Raw genomic sequence first — 23,444 nt, 5'->3', positions numbered from 1 at the left:
TTAAAATTTTTCTAGCTTAATTAATTGACCACCACCATTCAGGTGCTCAGTCACTGTCTATTCTGAGCCCATTCTCTTCAAGTTTTATACCAGCCTGAAATTGGATCTGGAGTGTCAGGATCAGCCAGAGGGCAATGAGATTCTGCATTTTCAAACATGAAGGTTAAACTTGCACAGCACATATGTTATTAGACTAGACGCTTAATTTTCATGAGGAAATCGGGAAACTGAAAAATAAACATTCAGTTAATTGTACAATAAATGGATCTGCACGACAAATTTCAGATCAAATAAAAATGTATCAGTAATGGTGGCTATGGAACCACTGGATTGTCTCAGAAACTCATTTGGCCCCATAATGCCAAAGATTGAAAGAAACTGGTAAATGGTAAATTGGTTTATTATTATCACAGGTACTGAGGTGCAGTGAAAAACTTTGTTTTGCATGCTATCCATACAGATCATTTCATCACATCAGTACATTGAGGTAGTACAAGACAAAAGCAATAACAAAAAGCAGAATAAAGTATTACAGTTACAGAGAAAGTGCAGTGCAGGTAGACAATAAGGTGCAAGGCCATGGCGATGCAGATTGTGAGGTCAAGAATCCATCTTATCAAAGAAATCTGCAGTCATAGTGCAGTCTAGACTATTTGTGAATGCAGACACACAGCAATGAAGTAGCCCAGCATGCAACTAGGATTAAGGGATAACAGTGGACGGCATTAACTGCCTTGCCAGTGGCACAAACATCCCATAAATGAATGGAAAGCATCATTAGAAATGATCTGCAGTAAACTGCCAAGCTTACTGACAGTGAAAGCTACAAAAGAAGTGAACACAAGCTTTGCTTGGCATGTTCTTAGCAGTGGTGCAAGCTCTTCTTCAAAAAGGAAGCAGAATCCTGTGACATCAGTACCAGATGTACATACTCTAACCACTATGCTTGACATTTTCCTCACACGTTTTGTACTCAACTCACTCGGTACTACTGCATGGTAGAAAGTACACCAGAGCACCGAATAAACAGTATTGCCTGCATTGTAAAAGGTGCCATCAACCATTTCTACATTTCACCCCATTTACGCAGCTGAAAGGCAGATGCTGTGCTTCCAGGAGGCATCCAGGAGTTACACAAGGTGACTGCCACCAACAGATGGTGGGGGATGGTGGGGTGGGGGATTGGGTGTCAATGGGGTAGGGTAAGTACTTGGTTTCATTTGCAAGGATACGAGTGAACTAACACTCAATCAGCACCACTGCCTTCTCCAGCTGTGAACACGGACAGATGAGGCACATGGGCAAGGCACAGAGGTGTGGTCTTGACTTGAAATGGAAGTCAGAATGCAGAAGTCTCCTCATTTTGCTCTGGGGTCTCATCCAAAACACCTCTCCCAATACAGATTGCTGCAACTGCATATTCAGTTAGGTTTGCATTTCTGTTCTAAGCTGATTGCAAGAGTTAGCATGTTCAGTGATTTACAAGAAAACCTGCTGATCAACTTGCAAGTATTTTCCATTAATTTACTCGCTCAACAATAAAACCTGTCAAAAACAGAAAATAACAGCTTATAGAAAAATAACTCTAAGAGATGCATCCTATGTCACTGAATGTTTGTTCAAAAGCAAGATGGGGAACAATGGTGGTATTCCAAATTGAAACAATACGAGCATTGCAATGGTCAAATAAGAAGAAAGGTAGAAGGCAGGGAACTACAGGCCAGCTAGTTTAAAAGCTATTATTGGCAAGATAGTAGAGTCAATAATCAAAGAGGAAAAAGCCAAGCATTTTGGAAAGATGAATTTATTTATTGCTATTGGTTTATTATTGTCACTTGTACCGAGGTTGAAAAACTTGTCTTACAAACCGATCTTACAGGTCAATTCATTACACAGTGCAGTTACATTAAGTTAGTACAGAGTGCATTGATGAAGTACAGGTAAAAAAAACAATAACAGTACAGAGTAAAGTGTAACAGCTACAGAGAAAGTGCAGTGCAATAAGGTGCAAGGTCACAACAAGGTAGATCATGAGGTCATAGGTCATAGTCCATCTCATTGTATAAGGGAACTGTTCAATAGTCTTATCACTGTGGGGTAGAAGCTGTCCTTGAGTCTGGTGGTACGTGCCCTCAGGCTCTTGCATCTTCTACCCGATGGAAGAGGAGAGAAGAGAGAATGTCCCGTGTGGGTGGGGTCTTTGATTATGCTGGCTGCTTCACCAAGACAACGAGAGGTGAAGACAGAGTCCAAGGAGGGGAGACTGGTGTCCGTAATGCGCTGGGCTGTGTCCATAACTCTCTGCAGCTTCTTGCGGTCTTGGGCAGAGCAGTTGCCATACCAAGCCGTGATACATCCTGATAGGATGCTTTCTATGGTGCATCGGTAAAAGCTGGTGAGAGTCAAAGGGGACAAACGAAATTTCTTTAGCCTCCTGAGGAAGTAGAGGTGCTGGTGAGCTTTCTTGGCCATGGCATCCACATGGTTTGTCCAGGACAGGTTGTTGGTGATGTTCACTCCCAGGAACTTGAAGCTCTCAACCCTCTCGACCTCAGCACCATTGATGTAGACAGGTGCATGTACACCGCCCCCTTTCCTGAAGTCAATGGCCAGATCTTCAGTTTCGTTGACATTGAGGGAAAGGTTGTTGTCATGACAGCATTCCACTAAGCTCTCTATCTCCTTCCTGTACTCCGACTCATCGCTGTTTGTGATACGGCCTACAACGGTGGTATCATCAGCAGACTTGTAGATGGAGTTAGAGCAGAATCTGGCCACACAGTCATGAGTGTATAGGGAGTAGAGTAGAGGGCTGAGGACGCGGCCTTGAGGTGCACCAGTGTTGAGAATAATCGTGCCGGAGGAATTGCTGCCTATCCTCACTGATTGCGGTCTGTTTGTTAGAAAGTCAAGGATCCAGTTACAGAGGGAGATGTTGAGTCCTAGGTCTCGGAGTTTGGTGACAAGCTTGCTTGGTATTATTGTATTGAAGGCAGAGCTGTAGTCAATAAACAACAGTCTAACGTAAGTGTCTTTACTGTCCAGATGCTCCAGAGCTGAGTGAAGGGCCAGGGAGATGGCATCCGCTGTAGACCTGTTTTGGCGATAGGCGAATTGCAATGGGTCCAGGTTGTCTGGTAGGCTGGAGTTGATGCGTGCCATGACCAACCTCTCAAAGCACTTCATGATGGTGGATGTCAGAGCCACTGGTCGGTGGTCATTGAGGCATGTTACCTTGCTTTTCTTTGGTACCGGGATGATAGTGGTCTTCTTAAAACAGGAGGGAACCTGAGATTGAAGCAGGGAGAGGTTGAATATGTCCGCAAATACTTCTGCCAGCTGATCAGCACAAGGTCTGAGCACGCGGCCCGGGTCACCATCTGGGCCAGGTGCTTTCCTCGTGTTCACTCTTCGGAAGACTGATCTTACGTCCTCCACTGTGATCACAGGTTCAGCTGCGTTGGTGGCTGTCAGAGTGGATGGTGACAATCCACTTCCTTTTTGTTCAAAATGTGCATAGAATACGTTAAACTTAGTCAACATGGTTTTATGAAAGGTAATTCAGAATCAGACTTATTATCACTGACTTACATGATGCAAAATTATCATGTTTGACAACTTACTTAAATTCTTTGAGGATGTAACAGGGAGAGTTGATAAGAGGGGAACATGTAGATATAGTCTATTTAGATTTCCAAAAGGCATTTGATGAGGTACCATGTAGGAGATTGGAGCATAAATTAAAAGCCCCTGGTATCAGAGAAGGAGTGTTAGAATGGATTGAAAACTGGCTGTCTCATAAAAAAAGAGACTTGGAATAAATGGGTCCTTTTCAGGCTGGAAGGAGGTAACTTGTGAAGTATGGCAGGGATCAATTCTTGGCCCGCAATTGTTCACTATTTATAGCAATGATCTGAAGAAAGGAACTGTAAATAAGGTTTCTAAATTTGCGATGATATGAAAATATATACAAGGGCCTGTTGTGATAAGGATGCTGTGATTCTGCAATGGGATATTGATAGATTGAGTGAGTGGGCCAAAGACTAGCAAATGGAGTTTAGTGTGGCAAGTGTGAGGTCATATACTTTGTTAAGACAAATCAAAAGGCAGATTATTATCCAACTAGAAAGAGAGTGAAACTGAGTGAAGTATAGAGGGAGCAAGGTTTTCTCATGCATGAATCAAATGAAGCTGTCAGGTAGGTCCAATAAGTAGTTAAGAAGGAAAACAGCATTTTGGGGTCAAAGGGGTCACCATTTAAAAACAAGGAGGTTTCGTTGCATTATGTGGGGTATACTGTTTTGGTTCACTTACCTGAAAGAAGATTTGGTAACATTGGAGGCAGTACAAAAGAGATTCACCAGGCTAATTACTGGGATGAAAGGGTTGTCCTACCAAGAGAGACTAACAAGTTCAGGCCTGTATTCCTTGGAGTTGAGAAGAATGAGGGTGACCTTTTTCAAACATTTATGATCGTAAGGGGGCTTGACAGGGTAAATGTTGGAATGTTTCAAACAAGGGGACATAACTACAAGATCAGGGGTTGGTCATTTAAAAGTGAGGTATGTAGAAATTTCTTCTGAAAGAGGGTGGAGAATCTCTGGTATTTAAATATTTGATGGACTGAGGAGTACAGGGGTATGGAGAACTGGCACAGAAGAGAAGTTGAGGCTAGCATAAATCAGTCATGATCATATTAAATGATGGGGCAGACTGGAAGGGCCTCTTGGCCTACTCTTGCTCCTATTTTTTGTGCTCTTGTGATCCCTATCCCAAACATAGGACGATAAGAAAGCACTTACTGTATTTGTTTTCAGTAAATCTCTCAGTTGCTGAAACTCCCATCAAGCTAGCCTCCACGATATGCTCAAGTAAGTATTTCAAAGTTATTGTCATTTTTATTACACTGCAGGACCACATAATCTCTTTCCTCTTCTCTCTTCTGTTCTTTGGCTTGTCCATTACACTAAGGACTCGGTCCAAATGTTAAATGTTTCTCAATGTCTTACATGTAAACCCTTGCAGGTTTGAAGTTGTCATCCTCAGTCCTTGCTGGTCATTATTTCTCTACTCTCCATTTGCAACCTCTTTTGCAATCCGCACTCATCCATTCATCTCCATATTTCCAAGGCCTCAATGGCCACGAACTCAAGGCCATTGCTATATTATCAGACTACTTGCCTGCAGGGCAGCTGCAGTTGTACTAAAGAGTCTGTACCTTGAGGATATGCATTTGTGCCCTTCCCCCTCCTAGGCTGCATCAGTAATGCAATGGACAGTGACCCAACCAATTCTCCATTAACTGCAGTTCATTATCAACCTTACAGATCCTCCTGAAGTAATAATCACTTGGACCACATTCGTGGTGTTCATTAACTATGTGCGATTAAAGGTCGAATGATAGAAGAATGCTCAATAATATTCCTATTGTTGTCAATGTAGCATTTTTACTTTATCTTCCTGCAATTACTGATTATTGTTCTCTCTGGTCTGTCTTTGATACACTGAAAACCAGAGGAGTCCTGTTTTGGTTTACATTTCATTTTATAGTATAAATCAGAAACAATTTTACAAAAATAAATATTTTCTGCAGATGATAAAAAGAGGAAAGATTTATTCTTGAGTGTTGGTAGGTGCTTGCAGTTTATTGCTTACAAACAAATATCCTCCTCAGTTCATATGATGAAGCAATCATTTGTATTGGTTATTGTTGCTGAATACTCAGTTGTTTTAAACTGATGTAATCCACAATGCAGCAATATACAGATCGATACACTTGGCAAACCATTCCATTTGCAACTGGGTGAAATAAAAGCGAAAGGATTTGGAGGACTTAGCTCATTCATGTTAATTATTATGTTTAGACCAAAATTTAAAACAGTACTCTGGGGTATTTTGGATGCAGATTGTGAAATTATGCTCCTCTCTGCTCTTGTCTCTAAAGATATTGCAGAGATGAAGAGGACAAGTATATTAAGAAAAGCAATAAAACACCGAAATTCTTGGAAATACAAATGAAAGAGAAAGGGATGATAACACTTCAAATGGAAACCTTTATCGGAACTCTTGGCTATGAAGAGTTACCACCTTACACATCAATCTACTTATTTCTTTCAGACACTGACTGTACTGTTGAGTCCAAATCCTCTCACTTGAGACCAACAGTACCACAATGAATGCAGCAGTTCCAGCGGAGAGATTCACCAAACTTTCTCAAGGGAATTTAATGATGGGCATTAAATGCTGGACATCATAGTGATCCAAAGAGATGAACTAGCTCCAGCTGACAAACAATGTGTAACCATCAATGAATTCCCACACCAATAAAGCCCCAGAGATCACTGCTGACCAGAAACTTAACTGGACTAATCACAGAAATACTTTGGCTATTTGAATATGCTGAATGCTACATGTACAGTCATGAGTGACTCTCTTCACCATCACAAGGCCCAAATTAGAAGTGCAATGGAATACATTTGCCTGGATGAATGCAGTTCCAACAACACTTGGGAAGCTCAGTAACATCCGAGATAAAGCAACCCACTCAAGTGACACTCCATCCCACAAGTGGCACATTACAGCTGGAACCTGAACAACCTACTGTACAAGTTGTACTGTAGCAACTTGTCAATGATTTCACAACCACACATCTTAAACCACAACCTCCACCATCTAAAAGGCAAAGGCTGTATGCACATGAGATTCCCACCACCTGTCCATTCTCCTCCAAGCCACGGTAAGTGTAACTGTCATGGAGAGGAGATTCATCACACCCTCTCAAGAAAATTTAGCAATGAGGATTAAATGCTGGTTTTCACGGTAACCCACACCTCCACTGAATGAACTCAATGTTGTATCAGTGGAAGTAGACCATAACAGGACTTTTTTTTTAAATGGTGTAATTTATACAGGATGACAGACATTACGTGGGAATTTTTATTCCAGATAAACTAGTAATCCTGGCAGGAATATGCAGGTGTTATTGTGTTTATCATAACCACATTTATTTTCACAAACCTTCAGCAACTGTGGCAGCACAAGTATAAAAGGGGTCAAATTACTTTGAAAGGATTAAAGGATTTAATGTCTATACAACAGGATGCTGTTCTGATTGTTCCAAACAGGGTCCAATGGGCCAAAGTAACATGAACATATTGCTATCAGAGATGGAAGCAGACGTGCTCCCTGGCATCATTAGGCTGAGCAGCCAGAAATTAAAGCAATAAAATTAACCAGATTAATATCTGAGCATCTGTGAAATCCATTTCACAATACAAGCAGATCAGATCCATAGTAATATACTTCAAGATACTAGTGCAGAGCCAGTTCTTGAAGCACTTGTCCAACACAAGCACGCCAATAATGCCACTATAAGGCTACTCTCCAGCAATTATCTAAGTCAGGCTTGGATGTCAAGTGCCATAAAGACTTCAACATATCTGGTACTTCAGGGACTGTTGTATTAACGTAACCACTACACTCACTTCTACTCTATTACCATACAAATTGTTCACTCTGCTTTTGAATTACTTTTCTATTGATTAGACAGCAACCCATTAACATGTGCTAGGCTGACGGGAAACGCAACAGTAAAGGTTTGTGTATGTACCTTCTGTTTTATGATCATGTCATTGATTTCTTCAACATCTCCCACAGTCACAAGCTGAGACTTGATCACACGATCCAATAATGAAAGCCAGTCTGTCAGTTCCACCCAGGCCTTGTTGAAGTCAGCCAGAGCTGGAACATCCATAAGCAAAGAGGATGGCATGTCTAACTTTGTGAAGGATGTTTCCGTGGTAACGGGCATCTGTGTCACCAGGGTAACTGTTTGCAGTGTGGTTGAAACTAAGAAAGAAAGAATAACATGTTCATCAATGTGAGATCTTTTTGCAAGTCATTCTCATTTGTAAGCACAAATTATAATTAAGTGTAATCATTTCACTTCCAGAGAATTACAACAGAAATGCTTGGATACATTGGTTGCAAAGGTTGGACATTATAGAGAAGCAAATACAATCATTATCAATTAGCTGTCGAATAAAAGGTCAATACCAAACATGTGATTGACCTCTTTAATGTGCATCTGACAACTACTTTTTAACACCTCAATATAATTAACCATAAGTCAAATCAAATGAATCCTGAGATAGCATCACACAAATTAGCCAATCATCTGTTACGCAGGAATATTTTAACTGCAGTTTTTCCTGCTTTGCATCATAACAGGCATAACCCATGGTTCACAATAGCCATATGGCTTGGCTATATATAGAACAGCAGCTGCTCTGGAATATCTTACAACTTCGGTCGAAAATAAGATGCCATGTGATAAAAAAAGTCTATTTAGCTCAACAAGTTCCAAGGCAATCAACACATGCGAATGCTAAACCAGGAAATGGAATTTTAAGTCCAATACAGTTAGAAAGCACACCCTGAGATTTCAGTCCCACCATAATTCGAACAAGAAACTCTAATATAATAAAAAAAAAGCTAAAGCTAAAATACACTGAGAAGCAGTGTTTGGCCATGTTAATTTCAATGGTCATAGAGTCGTACTGCACAGAAAGTGGCCATTTGGCCCACCATGTCCATGCTAACAATTGTACTTATCTAAACTGGACCCATATAGCCGCATTGACGATTTAAGCCCTTGTCAAGATGCTTCTTAAATGTTGTGAGAGTACCTGCCTCCAGCACCTCCTTAGCAAGTGTGTTCCAGATTCCGATCACTCTCTGTGTGGAAAGATCCCCCTCAGATCCCTTCTAAACCTCCTACCTCTCATCTTGTCGATCTCCCTCCACGTTTTCAGACACTCCAACAAAAGAAAAAAATCTTACTATCTACTCTAATGTTTTATAAAGTCGTAAACCAATGTTTTATAAAGTTGTAACATGATGTCTCGGTTCTCATATTCATTGCCATGGCTGATATGGGAAGGCAAGTTTCTCGTATGCATTCTTCATCACCCTATCTACCTATGATGCCACTTTCAGGCATCTATGGATGTACACCAAGTACACCATCAGTTAATCACCATTCCCTTGGGCCCTACCACTTACTATATATTTCCTACCCTAATTTTGAGTTTCACCTTGAGGGAGTTGGGACTTGGAGTGAGATTTGGAGTGGGAGATTTGAAAAGAGGTGAGTCTCTGTGCTTGTGAGTTTCACCTTGCAGGAGTCCAAAAGAGGCATATTTGCAAGTTGTTAATAGTTGAATGGCTCATTGGGTAGTTAACAGCAGCCAATAAAGAGAAGCAAGCGTCAAACTGAGTGGCCATTGTTAGAGTGAGGAACTGATGCTTTGGCAAGAAGAGACAGAGGCTAAGGAGTTGGCAACTTGGAGTGAGAGTGGGAGATTTGAAAAGAAGTGAGTCTCCTTGCTTGTGAGTTTCACTTGCAGGAATTTAAGAGGTAAGTCAGCTAACTGTCAGTTAATAGGTCATTAGCTAATTATTAGCACCTAATAAAAAGTTAGGGTCAAGCAGAGTGGCTATTTCGGAGCAGCCATTTTGAAAGTGAATACCAACCTGTGAATACTGAGCTTCAGTGAGGAGGGTGAGCAACACAAAGGTAAGGTGAGGGTAGGTTCTTATTCATTTTTTCTGTCTCTTTATTTTCCCTCAAAGCTTTTTAATCATGCAGGTGAGTGCAGGTCTGCATCATACTCCTCCTGCACAATGTGGGAACTCAGGGAGGCTGCCAGTGTCCCTGATGACTCCGTGTGCAGGAAGTGTGTCGAGCCTGACACACTGCTTGATAGCACTGGAGTTGCGTATGGGTTTACTCTAGAGCATCCATGATGCTGAGAATGTTCTGGATAGCACATTTAGTGAGTTGATCACACTGCAGATTAAAGGCCTAGGGAAAGATAGGGAATGGGTGACCAACAGACAGAGCAGTAGCAATAAGGTAGTGCAGGAGTCCCCTGCGGTCACCTCCCTCCAAAACAGATATACCGCTCTGGATGCTGTTGGGGAATATGGCTCATCAGGGGAAGGCAGCAGTAGCCTGGGTCACGGCACCATGAGTGGCTCTGCTGCACAGGAGGGCAGGAAAAAGAGTGGCAGAGCCATTGTGGTAGGTGATTCCATGGTAAGGGGAATAGACAGGAGCTTCTGTGATTGTAAACAGGACTCCCTGGTTGGTGTGTTGCCTCCTAAGTACAAGAGTCAGGGGTGTCTCAGAGCGGCTGCAGGGCATTCTGGAAGGGGAGGGTGAACAGCCAGTTGTCGTGGTGCATGTAGGTACCAACGATGTAGGAAAAAAGCAAGATGAGGTTCTACAAGCTGAATTTAGGGAGCTAGGAGACAGGATAAAAAGTAGGACTTCAAAGGTAATAATCTCAGGATTACTACTTGTGCCATGTGCTCGTTAGAGTAGGAATAGCAGCATAGTTAGGATGAATATGTGGCTTGAGCAGTGGTGCAGGAGGGAGGGCTTCAGATTCCTGGGACACTGGAACCAGTTCTGGGGGAGGTGGGACCAATACAAACCGGACGGTCTACATCTGGGCAGGACTGGGATCAATGTCCTTGCAGATTGTTTGCTAGTGCTGTTGGGGAGGGTTCAAACCAATATGGCAGGGGGATGGGAATCCATGTGGAAAGACAGAGGGAAGCAAAGCAGAGACCAGAGCAAAAGTTAGAAAAGGGAAAAGTAAGAGCGGAGTACAGAAAAGTCAAACACAAAGGTTACTTGATTCCAAAAGGACAATGAGTGTAAGAGCACTTTATCTGAATGCCCATAGTATTTGAAACAAGGTCGGTGAACTTGCGGTACAAAGGGGTATGATTTAGTGGCCATTACAGAAACATGGCTGCAGGGTGGAGATGATTGGGAATTAAATATCCAAGGGTATCAGGTAATATGGAAGGATAGGCAGGAAGGTAAGGGAGGTGGGGTAGCACTCTTAAGAATGAGATCAGGGCAATAGTGGGAGACGACATAACATCTAAGGAGCAGAATGTTGAGTCCATCTGGGTAGAGATTAGGAAATAATAAAGGGAAAAAAATCACTGGTTGGAGTTGTCTATAGGCCACTGAATAATAACATTACAGTGCCATAGGCAATAAACCGAGAAATACTTGATACATGTAAGAACGGAAAAGCAGTTATCATGGGGGACTTTAACTTCCACATAGATTGGGCGAATTAAATTGGTTGAGATAGTCTTGAGGAGGACTTCACAGGATGCATCCATGATAGCTTTCTTGAACAGCGTGTTAGTCAACCTACAAGGGAAAATGCTATCTTAGATCTGGTCCTGTGCGACGAGACAGGTAAAATTAACGATCTTGTAGTTGGGGATCCTCTTAGAAACAGTGATCATAGTATGATTAAGTTTCTCATACAAGTGGAGGGTGCAATAGTTCCGTCTAACACCAGTGTATATGCCTAACCAAGGGAGAATATAACGGGATGAGGGAGGAGTTGGCTTGCGTAGATTGGAAACACAGGCTATATGCTGGGACAGTTTAGGAACAGTGGAAGACTTTCAAATAGATTTTTCAGTGCTCAGCAGAAGTATATTCCAGTTAAAAGCAAGGACAATAAGGGTGGGGAGAGCCAGCCTTGGATAACAAAGGAAATAAAAGAAGGCATCAAGCTAAAAGCTCATGCATACAAAGTTGCCAAGAGTAATGGGAAACTGGAACACAAAACATCGAACATTACAGCACAGTACAGGCCCTTGGGCCCACGATAGTGTGCCAACATTTTATCCTGCCCTAATATCTATCTAATCTTTCCTTCTCACATAACCCTCCATTTCTCTATCATTCATGTGGCTATATGTGGCTATCTAAGAGCCTCTTAAATGTCCCTCATGTATCTGCCCCCACAACCTCAATCTTGCCCTCACAAGATTGGGAAAACTTTAAAAAGCAACAAAGAACCACTAAGCAAGCGATGAGGAAAGGGAAGATAGATTATAAAAGTAAACAAACACAAAATATAAAAACTGATAGCAAAAGTTTTTTATAATTGTATAAAATGGAAAAGGGTGGCTAAAATGAATCTAGGTCTCCCGGAAGATGAGAAGGGGGAATTAATGTTGCGTAATGTGGAAATGGCCGAGGCCTTGAACGACTCTTTTGTCAGTCTTCACAGTGGAGGACATGTCCAATGTGCCAAAGAGCGATGTTATGGATGCGATAGGAGGTGAGGACCTCTATACAATTGCTGTCACTAAAGAGGTAGCAATGAGCAAACTAGTGGGCCTAAAGGTAGACAAGTCCCCTGGTCCTGCTGGAATGCATCCCAGGGTACTGAATGAAATGGCAGAAGTTATAGGACAAGCATTTGTAACAATTTACCAAAATTCTCTGGATTCTGGATTGGAAGACAGCAAATGTCAAGCCGCTGTTTAAAAAGGCAGGTAACTACAGGCCGGTTAGCTTAATGTCTGTAGTCGGGAAAATGCAGGAAGCTATCATTAAGCAAGAAATAGCGAGATATCTGGATAGAAGTGGTTCTATCAGGCAGAGACAACATGGAGTTGGGAAGGGCAGGTCCTGTTTGACAAACTTACTGGAGTTCTTTGAGGATATAATGAGGGTAGTTGACAGAGGGGAACCGGTGCATGTTGTATACTTTTATTTCCAGAAGGCATTCAATAAGGTGCCGCAGAAAAGACTTGATCATCCATAAGATAAGGATGCATGGAGTTGGGGGTAAGGTATTGGCATGGATGGAGGACTGGTTAACCAATAGAAGGCAGGAAGTTGGGATAAATGGGTGTTTCTCTCTGGTTGGCAATCAGAGGTGAGCGGGGTGCTACAGGGGTTGGTGAGGGCCTGCAACTGTTCACTATATACATTAACGATTTGGACAAGGGGACTGAGTGTAGTGTATCTAAGTTTGTTGATGACACTAAATTGAGTGGAAAAGCAAATTGTGCAGAGGATGCGGAGAGTCTGCAGAGAGATATAGATAGGTTAAGTGAGTGGGCAAGGGTCTGGAAGGTGGAGTACAATGTTGGTAAATATGAGGTCCTCCACTTTGGGAGGAAAAATAGGCGATCAGATTATTATTTAAATGGTGAAAGATTGCAGCATGCTGTTATGCAGAGGGACTTGGGGGTACTGGTGCATGAATTACAAAAGGTTTGATTTGCAGGTGCAACAGGTTATCAAGAAGGCAAATGGAATGTTGGCCTTCATTGCCAGAGGGATTGAATTTAAGAGCGGGGAGGTTATGCTGCAACTGTACAGGGTACTGGTGAGGCTGCACCTGGAGTACGGCATGCAGTTCTGGTCTCCTTACTTGAGGAAGGATATACTAGCTTTGGAAGCAGTGCAGAGGAGATTTACCAGGTTGATTCCAGAGATGAGGGGGTTAGCCTTTGAGGAGAGATGGCGTTGCCTGGGACTATTCTCACTGGAATTCAGAAGAATGAGAGGGGATCTTATAGAAACATATAAAATTATGAAAGGGATAGATAAGATAGAGGCAGGAAGGTTGTTTCCACTGGTAGGTGAGACTAGAACTAGGGGACATAGCCTCAAGATTCAGGGGAGAGAGGAAGATGGAGATGAGGAGAAATTGCTTTTCCCAGAGAGCAGTGAATCTGTGGAATTCTCTGCCCAGGGAAGCAGTAGAAGCTACCTCATTAAATTTATTTAAGACACAGTTAGATAGATTTTTGCATAGTAGGGGAATTAAGGGTTATGGGGAAGAGGCAGGTCGGTGGATTTGAGTCCACAGCCAGATCAGCCATGATCTTATTGAATGGTGGAGTGAGCTCAACAGGCCGGATGGCCGCCTCCTGCTCCTATTTCTGGAGTTAACCTCCCAAAATGCACCTGTCAGAATTAAATACCATCCGCCATTGCTCTAGCCAAGTTTCTGGCCAATCAATATCATACTGTAGTCTAAGACAATCCTTCCCGTTATGTAATTTTCATGTCATCTGCACAGTGTTCATCATTTCCAGTATCAGAAGTATCAAAAGGCATGGAAGTACAAGGCTTATGAACACAGAGATACAATGATAAAGTTCAACATTTAGTACAAACTTGAGTGACCTTGATCCATTCTCAATTTGCTTCAGATCATTACAATCCATTAATGAAATTTAATTCAGAGTGAGGTTGGGGTGATGGGAATATGGTTTAACACTGAAAGGCTTCTGACATTTTAGAGCACAGGAGGCCCAGAATGCCCTAACTAATAGAAGAGGTCTCTCTTCTGCATATGCGTGCCATGCCAGACCCCACGGAGGAAGTGGGGTTTCATCGATGGAACCAAGGAGGTCAGAAAGATTCGTACAGAGCTGATAGAGCAGAACATACAGAAAGTTGTCAAGCGGATTATTGTAGGGAGAATCAAGAGAAAGCTAAATGCGAAATGTTCAGACTATTTTTGGCATGGGCAGATGAGGGCATCACCAGCAAAGGCTGTTGGGAGAGGGGCTGGTTGGTGGGTTCAATCTGTAACGATGGACATTCAAAGGAAACACTTATTCTTGAGGCATATAGGATCCTTGGACTCTCTGGCAGTGACTCAGGGTTAGGTGATGCCCTTTTATGCTGAAACAAGCCTCAACTCTTCAACTGAGTGATACTTGTAGGCCTTGTACGCATAGGAGACTATTGTGAGTGACATGAAATGAGCACAATGCCCCATCTGAAGCCACTTCCTGTAACTTCCATGCATCAGCATGTTGTCCACACAAAAGCGACAGAAACCATTTATGCTTGTGGTCTGCTTCTACCCAAGAATTGCTCTCCAATCCCAAAGGATTGAACATCACTGATTTAAAGAATGAGAAACTGGAATGCACAGGGTAACTTGATAGCTTGCCCATTGTCCCTGTGTCATGTGGGCTGGGGTGTTCTCCACCATACTCCTGAGACTGAGCAGAAGTCCACTTTTATCCCCATCTAGCATCCCAGCCAAGGCCAAGCTAACCTGTCCAGAACCCAGTGCCCCATTTGATCCAGATCTGAGCTTCCTCCACCCACAAAGGGCTGTCTGCAATATCTACACCCTTAAGATTTTATAATTACTTCAATTTTCTTCTCTTGTTTGTGTCTCTGATTGGTTAACAGTAATAAGGTCTTCAAACAGCACAACTGATACCAACAGTACATGGGGACCCGTGGTATCGAAGTGCGGTCTGGATTCAATATGACCTGGACCTTTATTTTAGTTCATTAATAAGCACATCAGCTAGGTGCTCTTGAATGAAGATTCATTTTCCGGTCAGCAGTTCCGTAAAAATCAACAGAATGTTTGATGCTGTTTTTCTCAGTTTCCAAGGGTACCCGTCTACAGAGGGCTGTTAGCAGCTGCAGAACCATTCCCCAGTCAAGTAGAAAATTGAAAAGTGATTATTGCATTGTGTTTATTTACAATGTTCATATTCATTCCACAAAAATCTAGATTAAGCCACTGTGGTACCCATTGAAATGTTAAAAAAACATCCGTCTAAACAGCGTCTGATCTGTCCAAATCAATGATAAGAATCATTCTTATTACTTGGAAAGTAATGGAAAAAAAAATTCACTTTAGAACCCTTAAAATCATTTTGGTTGCAATTTCTACCATTCATCTCTGTGTAAGTGGGTAATTCTGACAAGCACATAAACGTATACTTGGAGGACTACAACAAGACCTGAAGGAAGAGTTGTGAACTGTCCAGGGCTGGGTGGCCGGACAGTTAAGGTACAAATCTAGAAATTGTCAAAGGTTTAATATCGCAGCATGCCCTGACAGAACCGAGGTGCTGTGAGAGGAGTAACAAAGCGACAGAATGAGGTATGATTTGCTGCTTTAACCATCTTTTCTTATCTGATCCCATTGTTTTTGATTGTTTATGTCTGTAATTTTCACAATATTGTCATAAAATAGATTCCTTTCCTCTCAGTTCTTTGCTCAAACATTTTTTAGAAATGCTAACAGGTAGGACTTGTTTATTTACACAAAGCATTTTGGATTGCCATATGGTTAGCTCAGGTTGAGAAGAGAGCAAGGGCTGGAAGCTTTTTAAAGGCTTGTCTTCCCAGTTGGATTGCAACCTGATTGTGAGTACATAATTCCACTAAAACTCTTTGCACCTCAAATTCTATTGAAGAAATCCCATTGTAACTATGGAAGTGTGTGTGACAACGTGGTATGTAATTTGGAATTGTGACTCCAACATGAAGTAAAATGTCCAGACAAGGGACAGGAAAACACTGAAGCCTATTTTTTCAGAGCAGGAGGAAAGGAGAAGTGCTAAATGTAGTGTTAGATCAAAGGGAAAGTTACATTTACAATTCTTTGTGGCTGGCTTATTTTTTTACTTTTAAAATAAGACTTCTCAGCCATGTATACAGTCATGGAAGGGTGGCCTCATCACAGACTGGAAATGACTAGAGGGAATACTGAGAGACGGGATCGAAATGCATCCGGAGAAGCAAGTACTGATTAGGGATAGTCAGAATGGCTTGGTGTGTAGGAGATCAGGCCTTAAGAGTTGAATTTCTTTTGAAGAGGTGACTCAGGATTGACAAGGGCAGAGTAGTAGATGTTTTGTACATGGACTTTAGCAAGGCTTTTGATGACATCCCACATGGTAGACTGCTCCTGAAGGTGAGATCAAAGAGGGTCTAGGGCAAGCTAGCCAATTGGATACAGAATTGGTGGTGGAAGGAGACAGGGTGGTGGTGGAGGATTGGTATTTAGATTGGAAGCTTGTGAACAGTGGTATGCCACAGGGATCAGTGCTGGGTCCACTGTTGTTTATCAAGTATGTTAATGATTTGGATGAAAATGTAGGTGGCACGATTACCAATTTTGTAGATGACACCAAAACTGGTAGTGTGGTGGACAGTGAAGAAGGTTGTCTAATGCTACAACATGATCTGGATTAGCTGGGAAGGTGGGCCAAGGCATGGCAGATGGAATTTAACTTGAACAGGTACAAAGTGATGCGGTTTGAGAAATTAAACGAGAGCAAGGGATACACAGTGAATGACAGAGCCCTGGAGAGTGTTGTAGAACAGAAAAACCAAGGGGCACAAGTACATAGTTCCCTGAAAGTGGCAACACAGGTTGACAGTGTGGTGAAGAAGGCATGTTTGCCTTCATTGGATGGGGCATTGAGTACAAGAGTTGGGATGCCCTGTTACAGGTCTACAAGACATTAATGAAATTGCATCTTTTTGTGTGTGGTTCTGATCGCCAACCATAGGAAGGATGTGATTAAGCTGGATAGGGGCCTGAGAAGATTCACAGGGATGTTGCCAGGACTGGAGGGCTTGAGTTATAAGGAGAGACTGGAAAGGCTGGGACTGTTTTCCCTCGAGCAAAGGAGGCTGAGGGGTTACCTTGTCGAGGTTCATAACATCATGAGGGGCATAGATAATATGGATTTTAGCAGTCTTTATCCCAGGGTAGGGGAGTCTAAAATGAGAGGGGATAGGCAAGGTGAGAAGGGAAAGATTTAAAGAAACCCAAGTGGCAAGTTTTTCAACAGGGGGTGGAGGGTATATAGAATGAGTTGCCAGAGGAAGTGGTAGAGGTGGGTACAACTACAATGCTTATGAACAAGTTGTACCGAAGGGCCTGTTTCCATGCTGTATAACTCCATGAATCTATGTCTCGAAGTCTGAGTCCCATCCAGTTGTCAGGAATTTAACTTCCAGCATGGTGGTGGGTACATGTTGGTTTCAGCTCATCGCATAGAAAGGTAGAGAGAAAAGAGAGGCTTTTCCGATCAGCTGTTATATTCCGATTACTGAAATCTCTCAAACTCAAGACAAGGTATTTCACCACAGAAAAAAAGAATTCCGTATTTGTCATTTCCCAAAAATGCCACGTGAGGACTTCTGCACATCCAGTCCATTGCAAATCCAAGTAGGCGGGGGCGGGGGGGGGGGGGGGGGGTGGTACCATGAGGTTTCTTCAGCAATTGTCAGATCCTAGGTCTGGCTGACTTTAAATTTAATTATCAGTCAGGAGAAAACACCTCAAGTATGGCATTTTGTTCACAGATGCAGTCCAACAGAGCTTCATGGTTTTTGTTTTTGAAAAAGGACGAAGATGCTTGGAGGCTCACACCAATGTGCACCAGGAAGAAAAAAATATATCAGGGAACCATAGAACAATACAGCGCAATACAGGCCCTTCAGCCCACCATGTTGTGCCACCCTTCAAACCACACCTAAGACTATCTAACCCCTTCCTCCCACATATCCCTCCATCTTAAATTACTCCATATGCTTATCGAACAATCTCTTGAACTTGACCAACGCATCAGCCTCCACCACCATCCCAGGCAGCGCATTCCATGCGCCAACCACTCTCTGGGTGAAAAACCTCTCTCTGACATCTCCCACCCATTACCTTAAAGCTATGTCCTCTTGTTTTGAGCATTGGTGCCCTAGGAAAGAGTGGACAGCCAGCACCTCTATCTATTCCTCTTAATATCTTGTATACCTCTATCATGTCTCCCCTCATCTTCCTCATCTCCAAAGAGTAAAGCCCTAGCTCCTTTAGTCTCTCCTCATAATCCATACTCTCTAATCCAGGCAGCATCCTGGTAAATCTCCACTGCACCCTTTCCAATGCCTCCACATCCCTCCTATAATGAGGCGACCAGAACTGGACACAGTACTCCAAGTGTGGTCTAACCAGAGTTTTGTAAAGCTGCATCATTACTTTGTGGCTCTTAAACTCGATCCCACGACTTATGAAAGCTAACATCCCATAAGCTTTCTTTGGAATTTGTCCTTCCAAAGTGTACTACCTCACACTTCTCTGGATTGAACGCCATCTGCCACTTGTCAGCCCAGCTCTGCATCCTATCACTATCCCTCTGTAAGCTTCGACAGCCCTCCACACTATCCACAACACCATCGATCTTTGTGTCATCTGCAAACTTGCTAACCCACCCTTCCACCCCCTCATCTAAGTCGTTAATAGGGAAGAAGGTGGGTCAGCTGTCCCAACCTTGGATTCCCAAAATTAACAGCAAAGATCATGACTATGCACTTGCAGCCTGGCAGAATGGAAATCAGGAGCTTGAACAGGTGAAGCAAAAACTCCTTGGATGATTTATAAACAGAACTAACTTTGAATTATTTTTCTTCTTGTTAACATTGGACCAAAGCACTTAAATCCTCATTAAAGGTAGATAATTTAAAAAGTGATTTTTAAAAGAATTCCAGTGCCTTGGCCTTGAGGTGTGGTAGGGATTGTATCACTTCAATGTTTGGCTGCCTCAGCTTAAGTTCAAAGAGATGGGAGCCCCAAAATACGGAGCCAAGATCCTCACTTTACGATTGACACTGGTCTGAGTGACATGTTTGAAGTCTTGTTGGGGAGAAAGCTATTTCTTGTCAGGTGGCAAAGGAGGTTCTAATTTTTGTGCTCTAATATCACCATCAATAGTAGCCACAAATCAAGACAAAGTTCAAGTCAAATGCACAAGTACATGTCTGCACAGGTGCAATGAAACACTTAGTTGCAGCAGTATCACAGGCACATAGCATCAGAGACAGAACATTCACAAGAAAAACAAAGACTTAACATAAATTATGCAAAATTGTGCAATAAAGAACACAATAATCCAAAGTCCTTTGGTGGACCCCAACAGTTGGAATAACATTTCACAGTGATGTTGAAGTGTCTTAAAGATCCAGGTTGCATTGTGGAATAACAGCAATGTAATCAATGAGCCTCCGCTTCCTTCCAAGCAAAACCTCCACCTCCTCACCCCAAGCTCAATAAAAACAGAGCAGGGAAATTTTCCACGTTATATTAAGCAATTCTGTCTCATTTTTATAAAACAAGGAAACGTTTTGTCCCCGAACCCTTTTCAATCCCAACCTCTTCTACAATGTACATTTTGAATGACCTCAGGAGCTTCCTCATTTATTTTGCAGGTTGCAAATATTAGCTGAAAGCTTTATTACACAAGTTTATTTTTCAGCTTGTATCTCAAGTTGGTGGAACTAGAAAAAAAAGTCCTCAATATACTGGGCCCTGACCTTGAAAACCCTCCAACCATATGTGTACGATTCGATTCAAAGTCTCACCACTGAATGATAAAACATGCACCACATCTCAGCGGGAAATTCATTACAAGTTAAAAGGAATCTTTTGAATTTTCATTCAAGTCAGGTACATTGAATTCTATTTACTACCACAGTTTTTAGTGTCACTAACTTTAATGTCTACTTTCATTTAAAGCTTTAATGCTTTTGAAGAGATTCCACATTACTTTATCATTCATTGTTAACACTAAATATAAAACTGTAACACTATTCAATTATACAGTCTATAAACTCTTCGATCTTAGCTGCTAACGTTGGAACATAATAGAGTAAAATTCCAACAATCTGCTATCCATTTGTTCAAAAATCCTGACGGTTCAGCGTCTGGCTCATTGGGTGTTGTTTCCCATGCTCTCTTTCGGCTCACCAGGGTTCAAGTTTCTGCACTCCCTTTAAACTCAATGGACCCCTATTTTTTGCACTCCTTTAAGCTCAGCAGGTTCACTGGGGAATTGATTATACTGTTATGCAACATTTAGAAAATGTGAATTAAAAATTTGTTGGGATATTAATTGGTGTTATATTCCATAAAATCTGACACCAATGGTGCTGGATTACCAGAGTTTTATTGTATTATGCATAGAAGCAAAGACATTTACAGAAAAGAATATGGCCATTTGATCACAGTGGCTGCACTTGCCTCTTATTCACTCTTTCTCTATTAACATTCCAAATAATGAACCAATGTATTTTCAAGATAAAGCTAATTGTGAAATGATCTTTAGTGACCAGTATTGATTTGCCTCTGGTGCATGTGTGTGCTGCTATTTGTATCTGTCACTTTCATTTAGTCAAAATACAGAGAACACCACTAAGCAATACTGCATGCAATTATTTCTTTAAAATCAACTGCTCCTGGCAATGAAGTCAGGATCCATTCAATGTACCAATGGTGCTATTTTTGTTTGTAATCTGGAGTAAATAGCAGTATCAATATAGTGGGCAGATTTAAAGCTGCATCATTTTTCTCATTAAACTGATAACCTGTAAACTATTGATATTACTGCCTAAAATAACAGATAACAAGCATATCATGCAATTGCATTCAAATGCATTCATTTAACACATCATTCTGACTTTACTTTGCCTGCTACTTTGGCATTGACAATAATTCATTTAAGATAAACGGGTTGCTACTAGCCAAAGGAATCTCACATAAATATTTTCAGCATTGTCTGCCAGTGTCAGCAACAACCATTTCTTAGATCATATCTAACCCAATTTCAGGGACTTCCATGAAAACAATTGCCTTAAAATTTATCATAACGCAATTTTAAAAATGTTATACTGAAACTTCATTGCTTATCTAATATTCTACCTTAAATCATGTCTATTCTGCAACGTGAACCACTATCAAATCATAGATGTAACATGAACATTAAAACAATACTTGGTCTGTTGGGGCTCTGTAATCACTCACAAGAGAGACAGCCTGAATGCTGAAACATATTTAAACAATGAAAAATAATACAGGATCCTCTTTCTCCCACATGCATTAAGTTTGACATTCCTCCAAGAAGGGCCTCCAAGCTTTAATTATTTCAGATTTCACAAACCATTGTTTCAAGTAACTCTTACCACTATGGGTCGGCTATTCCACAAATTCTGCTGCATTTCAAACTTCCAGGTCATTCAATAATCTCTATCTTCATGTAATCTTGCATCTTATACTTGTAACAGCACAGAATGAGGCCATTTGGCCCACTGGATCCATGCCAGCTCCCTGAGAAGCAATCCTATGTGTCTTCTCTTCAGTATCAACAGCTGAGAGCAAAGCACCACCTCCCCATTGTTAGGTAAAAAAATCAAACAAGCAATCCAACCAAGGTGCTGCTCAGGTACCAACCTTGAGCATCAAACTTGTCGAGGATTGTTGTCCTTGCTTGGTGGGAGTGGAATTAAAAACATTTAAAAAGGGAAATGTACCCAAAATATTTTTTTTAAGAAGAGGGGGATAGTTCACAGATATTAAACTAAAATGTCAGCATAAATTTGAAAATTAATTCTTGTACTGTTTGAGATTAAAAAAAAATTATCACTCAGGATATCAAAACTGCAGAACACTGAATAGCAGCAGTCACCTGCCAGCAGTTAACAACCAGTTAAGTAGAAGGGGTGGGATTCTAAAGATGGGAAGCTTAAATTCTAAGAAATGAAAGAGTAGTGATAAACAAGAATGAGGGGGAAAGGATAATTAAAGCATGACAGGAAGGGGCAGATAATATAAGTAAAGGTGTGTGGCAGAAAGTAAACCTGGAGTAAGCAAAAAATGCAGAAAAAAATTAAAGCTGAAAGCTCTTTATCTGAATGCATGTGTCACTTGTAACAATGCAGATGGATTTTCTCCACAAATAGTAACATATAAGCATGATCTAATAGCTGGTACAGAGGCGTGGTTGCAGGATGACCAGGACTGGAAACTCAATATTCCAGCGTATTCAAGATTCCAAAAGAATAGGCAAAAGGGGAAAGGAAGTTGGGTAACTTTGTTAATCAGAAAAGATATCAGTGTGGTGCTGAGTAAGTGGATTGTGATGTGGAATTGGTTTGAGTGGAAATAATGAAGACCAAGGTTAAGGAGACAAGAGTAGGAGTAGACTTTAGGTTCTGAAGATGTTGCTTCTTGAGAGGACAAAGCATAATTGGGGAAATATGAAAAGCATGGAAGAAAGGAATATGTAATTATATTGATTGGAATGTTCAAACTGACAAGGACGTTGTGGAAGAGGAATTTGTGGAGTGCATCTGGAATTGTTTCTTCAAACACATTGTTACAGACTCACCAGGGAATAGACTAGATTAGATCTGATCATGTGTAATGAGGTAGGATTAATAAAAGATGCTGTAGTTAAGGATCCCCAAGGGAGTGGTGATCACAACATGATAGAATTCTGGATACAATTTGAGGGCAAAAACCCAGGGTCCATAACCAAACTGTTCAACTTAAAAAAAAAGGACAAATAAAATGGTTTGAAAGTAGAATTACTTGGAGTAGACTGGGTGTATATGCTAATGAACAGGTCAGTGGAAGAGATTTAAATAGCTAGTTCATCATGCTCAGCAGAAATTTATCCCAATTAGAAAGCGGCGTCCCAGGAGAAAGATGAACTGCATGTGGTTAACAAAAGAGGTCAAGGAAAATAGTATATCAAAGACAAGAGCATATAAGGTGGCAAGGGTGAGTGGTAGACCAGACGACTAAGAATTTTACAAAGAAAAAATAAAAAGTTAATATGGAGGGAGAAAATTGAATATGAATGAAAACTGATAAGTAAAATCAAACAAAACTCAAGGGCTTCTATGGATGTATAAACAGGGAGAATATAGCTAGGGTAATAGTGGGACCCCTGGGGAATTAATAATGGGAAACAAGGAAATGGCAGACTAGTTAAAT

General features: G+C 41.4%; 1 protein-coding gene across 3 annotated transcripts in view; it reads right to left on the bottom strand.

Annotated features, from left to right (window-relative positions):
• The window catches only part of dmd (dystrophin), a 1,415,828-nt gene that overhangs the window by 327,738 nt on the left and 1,064,646 nt on the right, over window positions 1–23,444 (bottom strand). For all 3 annotated transcript variants that reach the window (XM_052015085.1, XM_052015086.1, XM_052015087.1), the window contains exon 52: window positions 7,610–7,848. In XM_052015085.1, the coding sequence (XP_051871045.1) occupies window positions 7,610–7,848 (239 nt within the window). The remainder of the gene's footprint in view (window positions 1–7,609; window positions 7,849–23,444) is intronic.

The sequence above is a fragment of the Pristis pectinata genome, chromosome 4 (assembly GCF_009764475.1).
Source record: "Pristis pectinata isolate sPriPec2 chromosome 4, sPriPec2.1.pri, whole genome shotgun sequence".
Classification (NCBI taxonomy): Eukaryota; Metazoa; Chordata; class Chondrichthyes; order Rhinopristiformes; family Pristidae; genus Pristis; species Pristis pectinata.
This window is presented reverse-complemented; position numbering and strand designations above follow the sequence as displayed.